The sequence below is a fragment of the Bombus huntii genome, chromosome 1 (assembly GCF_024542735.1).
Source record: "Bombus huntii isolate Logan2020A chromosome 1, iyBomHunt1.1, whole genome shotgun sequence".
NCBI classification, from domain to species: domain Eukaryota; kingdom Metazoa; phylum Arthropoda; class Insecta; order Hymenoptera; family Apidae; genus Bombus; species Bombus huntii.
In genome coordinates, this window is record NC_066238.1 from 25710428 (window position 1) to 25725803 (window position 15376).

The 15376-nt window shown below is 35.8% G+C and overlaps 1 protein-coding gene across 11 annotated transcripts in view; it reads right to left on the reverse strand.

The window, feature by feature from the left end:
- The window catches only part of LOC126866713 (uncharacterized), a 497548-nt gene that overhangs the window by 74087 nt on the left and 408085 nt on the right, over positions 1 to 15376 (reverse strand). Inside the window, exon 3 of one of the 11 annotated variants that reach the window (XM_050620696.1) lies at positions 10645 to 10719. The exons of 9 other annotated variants lie outside the window; for them this stretch is intronic. In XM_050620696.1, the coding sequence (XP_050476653.1) occupies positions 10645 to 10719 (75 nt within the window). Of the gene's footprint in view, positions 1 to 10644; positions 10723 to 15376 lie in introns of all 11 variants that reach the window. One more of the 11 variants, XM_050620627.1, reaches the window with a different exon arrangement.

Here is a 15376-nt window from a genome sequence, read left to right on the forward strand (position 1 = left end):
TAAGGCATTACGCAGAATTAAATTTCAATTAATTTCAGAGATACGTAACGAACCATCGTATCGATACGAGATACGTATCGATATAGTGCGTATAAATGGAAATTTTCGTATAATAACGTAAGAACATCAAGAAAAGAAAAGTTAAAAGTAGTACATGTATTTAAAATTAATGTGAAATAATATATATGTCGGAGATGAAAGGACATCGAAGCTTCCCCTTTGGAACTTTGGGACAATCCCCTAACACCGTAATCTAGATTCTATCATAGGCGTAATTAAACAATTGTCGTCTTTCGATCCGATTGTATTTGTTCGAGATTTGTGATAGTGAACTTGGGCTCGAGGCGACAGCCAGTCGCCGAACGTAGCCGCGGTCACGGGATGAACGCTTTGTCTAACAAAGGTACGGAGTAATTCTATAGCTCTCCTTAAAAGAAATATTTGTAGCGGCACGCGACAGTAAACATTCCAACGGTTTCTGTCCCGTGGCTCGCCACACGCAGATCCTATTCTTCGGGTATGATGTGTTGAGGTTATTCGGTGTGTAAACAGAGAAAACACGTGGATAAATTGTAAGGTAGAAAAATATATTTAAATAGAAGTGAATAAGTAAAATACAATTTGAGCTGGTCCAGATCCGCACGCTAGCTGTGTTACCTAATAACTGAAAAACCCCGAAGCCAACGTCGCCTGTCTACTGTTTATGGCCTGACTTCGTCGCAGTCTTTTGTCTACGCGCTGTCGATGGCTTCAGTGCTTGAGAAAACTAAAAAGGACCAGATGTAGAGTTTTCTTAGAAGTGGTAACCACTTCAACATGATGGTTACCAGATGCCGACGCGTCTCTACAGTACGTGATCAGCTAGCCCGAGGGCCCTTATAAATATTAAGATTTAGTTATCTAAAGTCCTTCGAACAGACAAACAGTCTTTGTCCCAACTACGGGAAGATAGGGGAGACATATTTTTCAACGAACGGCGTCTCCCACTAGCAACTTTCCCTCGAGGGCGGCTAGCATCTTTTTCTAACCATCGATATGGAGATTGACCAATTAGCAGCAACGCCAATTTCCCTCGCCTAGCCTCGAACGAAGGCTATCCTCGACGAATCCGATGATCTCGTGTCATTAGACACATCCCATCATAGTTTTCCTCCGCAGCATCATCGCGACGGAAAGTCATTCTCTCGTGAGGTCGTATTAGTGAGTTACTTAGTGTCTGTACGCTCGGTGGATATTCCACGTTTTAACAAAGAGCCCGACTTAGATATTGTGAGCATGTTCATCTATCATCCCGTTGACCGCGGATTCGTTATTGAACCTAGGATCATTGTCATTAGTTTCTCGAGCATCTAATTACCACGGTTACTTGTCCAATTTTATAATAATCGTATTTGCACTAGTCAATGTCTTCTCTATTGCATAACGACAACGTGTAATCCGAACGAAGATTCGTTTCACGCTCCTAACTCTAATTCTAATGTAAACCCGACATATACATAGAACGGTAATACACAATAACTGCCTTAATCCTTTGACAATGCAGTAAAATGACAAGGAGTTCAGGAATAATGTAAGAATGATCGGTACTCTACGTTTGTTCTTCTCGCACGCCAATCGAAGACTGTCTTCCGTTTTTTTGTTGACATTCGCACTCACGTACATACATACACACACTCACACCCATTCAGGAATCAATCATCGGTCGCATCTCAGCATCGATATCGGTACCTCAAAGATACTTTATATTTTTGCCGTAGTTATATTCCATTCTTAAACTCGGTATTTTCTAACACATTTTCGTCCTCGAATGCTACGCATCGCTGTCACTATTTCAATTAAACGATTTCATATGATCTTCGGCCGTGGTGATTACCGAAAGTCCTTCACAATCACTCACATGAACTATCTCATACAGATCACTACGTTTAACTCTATTTATCCTATATGTCTTAAACATTTCTGTTTCAATTTGAGCTTCGGTCCAAACTGTATTCGTTCGGTAAACACTAGGTCACTTCTTTTGTATTTCCTCACTATCAAACATTTCCGATTGTACGTTTTCTTATTGTCTTCCTGCATTTTTAATAGATTTTGCTTTGCCATTACTCTCAGTTTGTCACGATTTTCCTGAAACTCTTGGATCGTCTCTTGCTCAATGTGCGTAATAATTTCCTGATCTCGTTTTTATCGCATCCGCGTACAGAAGATAACCTCGGAGAACTCCGTCATACCTATACCGCGTTAGTAAATACTATTGCCACATCGTTGGATCTCAGTTCTGCCCGAGCAGCCGAGCTAAACGGGCGTGTAAAACAGTGCTTCAGAGAAAGTGCGGCAAGTGGGGAAGAGAAATTTAAGAACGGTTACGCCTATAGCCAAACGGTGGAAACCCGTGTCTTCTATTAAGAAGACTAGCAAACCTACCATGGAGAATATTGTACCAATAAAAATTATTAACAAACAAGATCAATACTACATATACAAAACAACAGATACATCAAAAACAAGTCAACCAACAAACCAAGGACAGGACTGCTCAGCCATAATTGAAGTTGACATGGAAATCAATAAAGTAACAACTCAACAGGACGAAAGCTGGAAGGTAGCCAGCTATAACAAAAAAAGAAAGATAACAGGTAATCTAGATACGGAAAAGCAGCGATGGCTGCAAGAATTACCGCTAAGAAACTCCTTCAGCTCGCTAACAGAAGAATTAGACGACGACCCAACAAGCAATACCACAACTCAACCAACACACATTACAAAACCTTCACCAATATTTGTTGAGGCGCAAATAATAGATCCGCTTATTGATCAACTTAACAATATTGTTGGAAAGGATAATTACACAATAAAACAAACAAAATTAGAACAGGTAAAAATCCAAACAAACACACCAGAAAATTATAGGAAAGTTATAAAAGAATTAAGGGGAAAAAATGCTATATACCACACGTACCAGCTCAAAACGGAAAGGAGCTACAAAGTAGTTAGAAGAGGACTGCATCCAAAAATTAACACAAAAAAACTAAGTGTCGAATTAGCAAATATTGGCCACCAAACAAGAACTATAAACAATATTACAAGGTACGATACGAAGCAACCACTACCGCTATTCTTAATAGAATTAGAACCTAAAAATAACAACAAGGAAATTTTCGATATTAAAAAAATTTTAAACACATTAATTACAGTCGAGCCATCCAAGCACAAAAAAGACATACCACAATGCATGAGGTGTCAACAATATGGACACACTAAAAATTACTGCAACAGGAACTCGGTCAAATTGTGTGTCAAATGCGCAGGGAAGCACCTTACAGTGAACTGCTCACACACGGGAAAAATAAATGATGTAAAATGTTACAATTGCGGTGGAAATCACCCAGCTAGTTACAAAGGCTGTTTAGTAAGAAAACAACTTCAAGGTAAACTTTTTCCGCCGCTTCGTAACAGGATATACACTAACTCTCACACACATTAGGATAGCACAGTAACTGAAACATCAACAAACATACAGCATGTAATGAACACCAACCATAATAATACCAATAACTTTGGTAGTCGAAGCTACGCGCAAGTAGCCAAATAGTCAACACCCTTAGATAATCAAATCCAGAACAATAACATCGACGACGCTACAGAAATCAAAGAACTGATAAAGCTATCCATTAAAAACACGGAAATGTTAGCAAAAATGATAAGTGAACAAAACGCAATCTTTAAACAGCAAACGCAACAAATCACACTCATGCTACAGCTACTCATAAACACGCTAAGCAAAAAATAAAAATGGACACGCTTAAAATAGCAGCCGGGAACTCTAACAGCCTACAACAAAGGGCCTTAGAAACTAAAACATTCCTGTACAACAATAATATCGATATACTACTTGTTTCAGAAACACACTTCACTATAAAAAACTATTTAAAAATACCGTACAACACCATATATGATACCGAGCATCCCTCAGGAAAAGCACACGGAGGGACCGCAGTAATAATAAGAAACGATATTAAACATCATTTATACAGTCAAGTTTGTAAGGAATATATCCAAGCAACCACCGTTACAGTACAAACTAGCAGCAACTATTTACAGTTATCAGCAATATATGTACCACCGCGACACAAAATTACATCGCAAATGTGGGAAGAGTACTTTCAACATTTAGGTGACAAGTATATTGCAGCGGGAGACTATAATTGGAAACACACACTATGGGGATCAAGAATCACTACACCTCGAGGTAGAACCTTGGAAAAATACATTAGAAACAATAACCTCAATATATTATCCACAGGAAGACCGACATACTGGCCGACAGACCTGAGCAAAATACCTGACCTACTTGATTTTGCAGTTACAAAGGGACTAAATGCAAATAAACTATATATAGCACCCAGTCTTGAGCTTAGCTCCGATCATACACCCATAATTATTACATACAGAAACAAACCAATACTTTATAACAATTCAGAGACACTATGCAATAATACCACCAAATTGCAAACATTTAAAGAAATAATTGAGAACAAAATCAATTGTAACATCCCATTGAAAACACCTGAACACACCGAACAAGCAGTAACAACACTTACTGAAACTATCCAAGAAGCAGCATGGGCAACCACTATACCTGAACCAACCAATAGACAAACAAAAATAATTCCGCCAGACATCCTCGAAATAATTAGAGAAAAAAGAAAAGCAAAAGCAAAATGGCAAAGACATAGATCAAAAGAAAATAAAAAACACCTAAATAAACTTGGAAAGGAAATTAAAAACAAAATAAAAGAACACAATAACAATGAGTTCATAAAATTCATAGAGTCACTATCTGCGCACGAGAACTCCAACTACTCCCTATGGAAAGCCACAAAGAAAATAAAGAAGCCAATAAAACTAGTCCCAGCAATCAGAAAAGCAGATAACACATGGGTAAGAAGCAACGAAGAACAAGCTGAAGAATTTTCCAACCATCTAAGCAACATATTTACACCACATATAATCAATAATAGCAACCACAATTGTCATACCGATGAGGATGCGTTAACCACTAGTACCTCAACTGACAAACACTATATCATACATAAAACAACAGCACAAGAAATTAGAAACATAATCGAGAAAACAAAAAATAATAAAGCACCAGGGATAGACCTAATCAATGGTAAAATTTTAAAAAATTCAAAGCGATCCAAAAGCGATACGACTAATCACAATAATTTACAACGCAATATTAAGAATCCAATACTATCCTAAACTATGGAAACTAGCACAGATCATAATGTTACCTAAACCAGGCAAAGACCCACACCAAACAACATCTTATAGACCAATATCACTACTTTCCGTGTTTTCCAAAATACTAGAAAAAATAATTTACGCCCGCTTAAAACCAATAATAGAGAAGGAAAAATTAATACCAGATCACCAATTTGGATTCATAAACAAACACTCCACGATAGAGCAAATGCACAAACTTACAAATGAAATAATTCTAGCATTAGAAAACAAACAATACTGCACAGCCCTCTTTATGGACATCGAGAAAGCATTTGACAAAATAAACCACGAAAGTCTACTTCAATTAATCGAAAAACAATTTCCGGAGCAGATATACCATTTAATTAAATCCTACTTAAGCAGCAGAACCTTCGTAGTAAAAATTAAAGACACATACTCTGAAGTTAAAGACATCAAGGCAGGGGTTCCGCAAGGTAGCGTCTTAGGACCAATTCTATACACACTTTACACGGCCAACATACCAACAACTTCTAATAGCAAGATACTGACATTCGCGGACGACACAGCGGTACTAGTCAGGCACACTGACCCTGCAACAGCAGTCACATCACTACAAGAACATATCACAAAAATAGAAAAGTGGCTTCAAGTTAAACAAATTAACCCCAATTAAGCAGGTAAGGTATTAAATTTTTGTTTTGCATTTTTTTTATTTTTTTAATTGAATGCATAATATTTTAAGAATATTGTGTCAAAATTTCCAGTCGATTGGAGCAAAATTGACACATGTCGGATTTTATTACCTACCCGACCCGAGCGCCCTATTGTTACCTGGCAGACGTCTTTCTCTCTATATAATACCTAATTTTACCCCCCAGATCTATTTATAGAAATTTCGACTTAAGTACAAACCTCCTTAGAGTATGTATGTATGTATGTATGATGTAGAGTATGAAATTTAGTGTAGGAGTATTCTATCGAGCAGACGTACAGGTGCGTTTTGGCTCCGTTTTCATTAAGTTTTGTGTTAAATTATTACTAAAATGCCTAAAAAAAATTAGAAGATCTGATAGACAAACAACTGGTTCGAGATTATATCGACCTAGAAAAATTGTACCTCCTGGCATTGATGATTCAATGTGAGGTAAGATTTCCGTGAGATTGGTTTGTTTTTTTGTAACATTTTTTATCCTACGATGATCCAATTCTACGGGGTTTCGCGAAAAGAAGTCTACGTGGGCCATTTTTTTGCCTTCTCGAAACACAATGTCAAAGGTAAAAGTTTGCAGGTAAGCCCACCACCTGTGAACCTTTTCAATTAAATATACTCTACTAATGCTTTCCTTCAAGGAACTACAATCAGTGACGACAAGAAATTGTCGTCCACGTAGATAGTGCCGAAAATGTTTGACGGCGTTTACAACCGCCAACGTCTCTAATTCATACGAGGAATACATAGATTCCTCAGGACTAGTTCTTTTACTGTAATATTCTATCACTCTATTTGTACCTTTAACTTTGTGCATCAAAATGGCCCCATATCCCTTCGAACTAGCGTCAGTATGTAGTTCGATCGGGTATTTGGGATCGAATGTTATTAACACCGACGCGCCAGTCAGGACGGAAATTACTTTTTGCCATATTTTTTCATGCTTTTCCCTCCAAGTTATGTTTTTATTATTCGAAATAAGGTCATACAGGGGTTTCATTATCCGTTTATATTTAGGGATGAAATCTTGAAAGTAAGAAACTAAACCTATGAACTGCTTAAGCTGTGCGACGGTCGTTGGTGCGGGTAAAAAACTCAAGGCTTGTGTTTTACCCAGGCTGGGACGAACTTCTCCGTTACCAATTACATATCCGCAATAGTGTAACGACGTCTTTAGAAAAGAGCATTTACAAAAACTAAAAGAAAATCCGGCTTTTACGAGGATACTTAATACGGTGTCCAATCTTTCTAAAGCTTGATCTATCGAGTCGGCAATGATTAAGACCTCATGAAAGTAAACAACAACGTATGAATAATCGAGGTCGCCTAAGGCATTGAGGATGGCCCTCTGAAAAATGGACGATGCATTTTTCAATCCAAACGGCATCATCATGTACTCATATTGTCCGTCGAGCGTAACGAACGCTGTATACTGCATCGAATTAGGATGAATGGGAATTTGGTGAAACCCTCCGGCCATATCTAGGGTAATAAAGTATCTCGCCTTTTGCAGCCTCGCGATCTGATCCGCTTCAAGAGGGAGATGGTACTGATCCGCGACCGTATTTCTATTTAGCTCTCGAAAATCTACACACAATCTATCTGAGCCGTCCTCTTTCGTCACGAATAACATAGGGCTCGCGAATGGTGAACTACTAGGCCTTATAATTTTAGCTTCAATTAGTTCGTTTATCCTTTCACGCACTATTCTCCGCCCTTCCTCGCTAAGATTATAAGGGTTTCTTTGGACGGTAATGTTAGAATCTATTAAACTTATTTCTAACTCTCCCGTACTTATGCGAGTACGTGGGGACCCCGCAATGGATGAATCTTTGAATTTTTTGAGAATAGAAATTAATCGATCTTTATCGTTACCGATTACATCTGTGTCGACCTCGTTAATATCGATCTCGTCTTCCGCGGTTTTGCTACAGTCATTGTCTTTGACTAATTGTCTTTGATTTATAAATAACGAGGCTGTTTCGCGTAATATTTACGTCAACACCTTGACTTAAAATTTAACGACCAATGATGATATCGTATCTTAAGTAGGTATCAAGAAGGACATGAAAAGTTATCTCTAATGCAAAACCGTTAGTACATACAGTGGACAATATCTGAGATGTACTTTCAACACAAGTATTTCCTATTCCTCGCATTGCTACTATATTAGTAGCTTTTTTGCCAGAAAATTTCGGGGCTACAGACTCTTTAATTAATGAGCATTCGGCTCCAGAATCGAAATGGAATGAGAACGACTCACCCAGGTGACTTAATTTACCAGTAGGAAACTCCATCACGCTCGAGTCGGCTCGATGTTCGTTATTGGAATCATAGCTTTTTCCCGCAGTAACGGACAATTAAGCGAGATATGACCTACCCTACGACACTTGAAGCACAACACCCTGGCCGATGTTGCTGGTTCGCTTCTTTCTAGGCGTCGCCATTTCCATTTCCATTTCTCGGTCTTTACCCTCCCACAGTAAAGGCACCTATTCCGCGAGTCAGGTAGCCTATATCATTTGGCTTCGGGACCAATTGATGTATTATTTAGAAATTCGTCCTCGGTCTCGATATCCTTTTCAAGTGCTATTCGTTCAGTGGGCTGATCTTGTGCGCTCACTTGACAATGAATCATAGCGTTAAGTATTTCTTCTTTAGTTAAATTTTCACACTTCGCCTGCACGAGGGAGCGAAGACGAGCGATGTGAGCTGCCATGTTTTCGTCCTTCTGAGGTTTTTCTCTGGATATTCTCATTAGCGCCTAGGTTGCTGTTTCTTTACCACCAAAACGCGTAGTAAAAAGTTCCATAAACGTCGGCCAGGTATGCTCTTCGCCATTCACTATCTGCGTAAACCAATACGCTGCAGAACCCTTCAGAGCATTTTTTAAAGCAGAAATTAACGCGCTGTCTTGTAGAGGGTTGTCCTTCATAAACTGATTAACAGCTGCGCACCATGCGGCTGGATCGGCGCCCGTGATTTCGGGGTGAAAACGTGGTAGCACTAGATTTATAAGTTCCGCACTCGGTTTCCGAGTTAAATGGCGCGTGATTATCATATGCTCTCGCATTGTTATAACCGGCACTGGTCTCTCTTCTGATGTCGGGTTGGCGTTGGGATTAGAGCTATGGGCGCTTGATGAATCTTCACTGGAACTAGCCATCGTTGTGTTACAATGAAGATAGAGTTTATTAACACAAGTATGGACACAACCGATTTGACAACTAACTGCTAAGTTAGACAGTCTAAGTTGGACTATATGTTAAGACGTGAAATATTCACGGATCGCAAAGACGTCACTTAACTCGTTGATGAGAGCGTACGCGAAAGAGTGTCCCTCCGTCACGGTGACGCTGAAGAGGAAAACTACGATGGGGTGTGTGCAAGGGCACGAAATCGTCGGACTGGTGGAGAAAAATCTTCGTTCGGAAAGTGAGGGAAGTTGTCATTGCTGCTAATTGGTCAATTTCCATTGTGGTGGTTAGAGGAGGGTGCTAGCTGCCCTTGAGTGGAAGTTGCTAGTGGGAAGCGTCGTTTGTGAGAAAAATAGATTTTCCCTACCTTTCCGTAGTCAGAACAAAGACTATTTGTTTGTTTGAAAGACCTTCTGTCAAGTGCCGTTACAACTATTTCTTCTTAATTCTTACTTTTTCTTTAAGGAGAGCCTATTTACCCTATACCTTTATTAGACTTTATTAGCCTATACCTTTGTTAGACAAAGCGTTCATCCCTTCGGTGACTGGTTGTCGCCGCGACTCTGGGCTCATTATCATTAATCTCGAACAAACACAACCGGATTGTATGACGCGAAAAAAGAAGTCGAAAATATAGAAAGAAAATTTTTTTTTAATCTTTTTTTTTTTTTAATTTTTCCATCGAGACAACGATTTACAGAGATCCGTTATAACGAGACGTGATAAAGTGCACGCGAATAAGAGATGAGTAAGGCAGATTAGATTAAGTTAGGATGAGTAATTTCGCCTAAAACATCGAACGGAAGATCTGTTAAATATAATATATATATAGGGGCTTATATCTTCCAAACGTATGATTTCCCGAAGTTTAAATTTCATATTTCAGATACAGCCAAAAAATTCTACCAAATGTCCAAATCGGGCAAATCGTGAATGTGAACAACTAAATAAAAAAAAAAAAATATTTCAGATCTATTGCCTCGTTCAACGATGCTCACCAAATTTCATCTCGGTCGGTCAGCGGTACCTTTAGGAATAATATTCTTTTTTGTATATTCTATACTTTTCAAGAATAAAGTAGTTCATAATTTGAAAAAAGATATTTTGAGAGATACAAACGGAAGGAAAATATGATGAAAATAGCAGATATAATAATGAAATTCATAGCTTTAAATCTTCTTTGAGTTACACTGTTAAAGGATTAAGTAATAGTCGAATTGATTTTGACTAGATAGTCATGATTAAATATAAATAATTGTGATTAAATAAATTGTCATGTGAGAGAACATTTTATAATTTGCTAAATTTAGTACAAATAGATTTAGCACAATAGATTTATTCTACAGTAAAATACAGTGAATTATTGAAATAAATTATATAGTTCTTAGAAATCAATTACAAATGATAATTTACAAATCTATATGTACATATATACATCTATATATTCTTTTAAAAATACTATGTATATAATATTTTACAGCAACTTACTTGATGTTCCTTCATCCTTTACATCCTGAACGATTCTCCGGACACTCTGTGTGAATTTGCCCATGAGATTCGTGCCTGCTAAAAAATATTAACAAACAATTACTTAGAGAAGTATAAATAAAGATGTTAGAAAATTTATCGATGCTGTATGTATAACATTGTGCTTTAGTAAGTTATTAATTAATAGAACAATAAATGTATTTATTATCAGTGAAACTGATCTCAGTGCATTGTGACTTCTTTATAATATTTATGAATATGAGTACCATTAATGAGTGATGAAGGAAGAATTTCTTTTATAGAATAAAAGAGATTTGATCTTGGAAGGATTAAAAGAAAGATGAGGTATATCTATTAATTATTAATTTATTAATTATTAATTTTTAAATATCAACCTATATGGTTGTTACATTCATTTTGATTCTATATATTAGAGTTGGTTTTTATATCAGTGTTAGCATTAGAAAGACAAATGGTTTATTTTTTGCTTATTGCGCTATTTGCATATTGCATATTCAGAAGGTAAACGTTTTCGTCAGAAGCAAAAATGTGTGTCGATGTATGTTTATGTTGGATGCCATAAAATGCGATAGGACAAGAGAGTGAATAAAGCTTCTTAGTTATACAATAGAGAAGGATCGCCAAGGTGGACCCTTAAAGGCAATTAAAGCTCTCCCGGCAGGTAATCTATTGTCTGTAGGACAATATTTAAGGGGGGGCTAAGGTTAATTAGTACACAAATAAGGCATGTTTTTGTGAATTATTTATGACGACACAGTTAAAATCTCTTTATTAAAACCAATAGTACATTAAAGTATGGCATTCGAAGAATATTGTATAAAATTTTCACGGAGAAATATTACAAAATACGGCAATGGCAGCAATTATTCGGACGTGTCTCGGAAAAAAGGTAGAATTGCGGTGACCCTGATAACTTGGTGCTGGATCATCTGAAATCAAAAAGTTAAAGTTCATTCGTTAGGTAACAGTTTGCCCCAGGTAACGGTGCGAGGATTTTTCGAAATTTCAATTTTTCACTTTTTTGGAACACTTTGAAGGGAAAAACGCGATTTTGTGCGAAAATTTGCGGCTATTTTGTTATTGTAAAATACAAATAATTAACAAATTTGAAAACCTCTCCAACGTTATCTCGTAAATTATGTACAGAAATAGTGTTCAAAATTTCGAAAGGATCGGTGCAGTAGTTATAAAGTTATGAGGGGCGCCGACTTTGAAAACGTGAGTTGTGGGGAAAACGCTTTAAAGTTTTGAACACTAAAAAGTCTGGTATAAAACGTTCATAAGCGAATTTTATCGGCTTACCTCACACTGAATCATCAATGCCAGGTCCATAAAGGATGTTGCTATCATCCATGATAGCTCTTCGGCTGTTGCTGCTTTTTCTTCTTTTATAGCAGATTAAAAAAATCGATTCGCTACTTCTCTTACAGTCGAGCACATTTCTTTCACGTAATCATTGTACGTCGGTTTTGATAAAAACCTACTAGACAAATCCATCAAGCCGCAGAACTTTTCACAGCCAACTAATCCAAGGCCTAATATCCTCATCACGAAAACAAACCGATAATTAACATCGAAAGTACCAGAGTTTATTCTTGCACTAGACGGAACATTTGTAATCTGTTTACAGCATTCGCACGACACTTTGATGTTAAATCCAAGGCCTTCTTTCTTAGTCGAATGAAAATTTACTTTTCCATCACATTTCACACACTTCACCTATAATGGTCTTCAAGATCCTTCGTAACTTGATCTTCAACGGTCACTTTTATTTTTTTAGCTGACGCGCTACTTGTTGAAATGCCTTCGTTTTTACGTTTATGCGGAGGTACAATTTTTCTAGGTCGATATAATCTCGAACCAGTTGTATGTCTATCAGATCTTCTAATTTTTTTTAGGCATTTTAGTAATAATTTAACACAAAACTTAATGAAAATGGAATATTTACTCCGGCACTAAATTTTATACTCTACACTGACAAAATATACAGTACAGGTATAAGGAGGTTTGTACTTAAGTCGTTAAATACTATAAGTAGATCTGGGGGGGTAAGATTAGGTATTATATAGAGAGAAGAACGTCTGCCGGGTAGCAATAGCACGCTCGGGTCGGGTAGGTAATAAAATCCGACATGTATACAAATACTCGTAACTTCGTCAATTTTACTCCAATCGATTTGAAATTTTGACACAATATTCTTAAGATATTATGCATTCAATTAAAAAAATAAAAAAAATGCAAAAAAAAATTTTAAACCTTACCCCCCCCCCCCCCATAATTAAAAGCTTTTTCTTGAAGTTCATCTATTTTATTTTTATCTTAAATATATGTGAAAATTAAGTTTTTGCAAAAATAAAAATGGAATAATGATAACCAACATGGAGGAAATAGAAGGCTGTAATAAGATCATAGGATGTATACTGCTGATTATTATAGGTACTAGAACACCTAGTTATATTTATTCAAAACTCTAGCAAATTTTACTTCATTTACTATTTTACAGATTTAACATTGTTATGGAAGTAACAGATTTAGAATATAATAATTGGGAAATAAAAATAACGAAAAATATTCTACCCATGCTAAACATTAATAGATATTCGAATACGCAATTTGAAATGATATATTTTATAAGATACAAAAGTTAATACACATATTCCAACGTACAAATTCATTTACAATCTATTCAAATTCTATGTTATATGCCTCAAACACAGCATAGAATCAAAAATTATGTTAGATTTCTTTAAAAAATTCTCTAATCAAAAATTTATTGAAATTGAAGAAATTTGTCTTTTTAAATATAAGCATAAATCAACAAACAAATATATTTTTTCATATTTTTAATATAATTTTCACCATTCATTTCTTTAAAGAAGAAATTTTTGTTTTTGCCAATTGTGTTGTGATATTGATAAATATTATGTATATTTTATTCGTTTCTTTGGTTATTCATTTTTTGGGTTACGTGCCAAATACTCATTTAATTGCTTGCAAATAAAACACGTTTATGTTAATTATTTACGTTGAATTTATTTGAAAAGTTCTTCCTTCTTTTTTTCGTCAGATAATTTGAATCTTTATAGAGAGAAGTGCATTGTACATTCTTCATCTTATAGGACATTAACACGGTTATTACGTCTACCATGTACACACTCTTAAACACATTAGGTAGATCTCTCGTATCAGACATCCGTATGTGTATGTTCATAGTAATTATACTTATATCATTGATAGTTTTTTTCGCTGGAGTGAGTCCCGGTTTTCGCACACTTCAATAACTTATTTTCAATATCTTTTCCAATAAATAACGAATTTTACTAAATATCTTCATTACTGAAAATAGTTTTAATTACTGAAATTAAAATAGATTTTATTTTATATAGGGTAGTTGGTAGTTGGTGGTGCAAACGGAAAGGGGGTGATTCTACGCGAAAAAAGAAGTCGAAAATATAGAATAACAATTTTTCGTTTGAGGCTTTGTTTTCGAGAAAATCGACTTTGAATTTTCGCTTGGTACGCGTGCACTTTATCACGTCTCGTTATAACGGATCTCACTGTAGATCGTTGTCTCGATGGAAAAATTAAAAAAAAGAAAAAAATAAAAAAAAAATTTTCATTCTATATTTTCGACTTCTTTTTTCGCTTAGAATCACTCCCCTTCCGCTTGTACTACCAGTTACCAACCACCCTGTATACAACAAATAATTTAATTTATATGCATTATGCATAGGTAAAAGTTTCTGTTTTATATAGTCATAAAAAATTTTTACGCACAATTAACGATCAGTCCAGCAAAATAAAACTACGTCAACATTATTACGTACAATACACTATATAAAAATTTTACAGTAACACTCGCAAATATATATGTATACGCCATTGCATAACGTCATATTCGCACTTACGCACACGTATAAACTTTCAAAATCTATTTGGCACTCTCCTAGTTTCATTAAAACAGCGAGCGCACTTGCTATATTCATCAATTCAAAGACATTGCATCGAGTATAGCTTTACTCCTTCGCTACATGTAGTTCCGCTTTATACTATACCTTAAGTTCTCCTTAATATTATGCGATCATTGGTCTAAGAAGGTATTTTGTTTTACATAAAAGATATGAATTATGTCGCGATTATATTATCTCAAGGTAATCGTAGATGCATCTGAATATACATAGAGTAATTATAAATATAATTTAACCAGTCAACGTTTCAGAAACAAAGTTTAATAATGAACTTGTATAGACTATGTAACGTGTACATTTCGTGGTGATTCTTCAGTTAACTTTGGTCTTTATATTAACGTCAAGAATATAATATAGTCAATTAACATTGCATAAATAATGTTCGCGATTTTTTCTAAATTTTGATCTTTAAGTATTCAGGTTCTTTTTTGATTTATAGCGCAAGTAAATATTTGATTATGTGCTAATGTATTTGCAAGAATAACTAAATAATTTAAAGAAAGGGTTAAGTATATATGCTAGATAACGAAATTAGGAAATATTAATGGAAAATAAATTGGAAATTATTAAGCTGCAGCGTAGTTTTTTGTGTCGAAATTTCTTCAAATATTGTACGTTTCTTTATACATATACATAGATCATAGAAGAAGACAAATATCTACGACAAAAGCGCTATTCTAGAAACTCAATAGCTACAGTATGTATGTATTCCTCTTTTACGTAGATTTGCTGAATGCAGACAA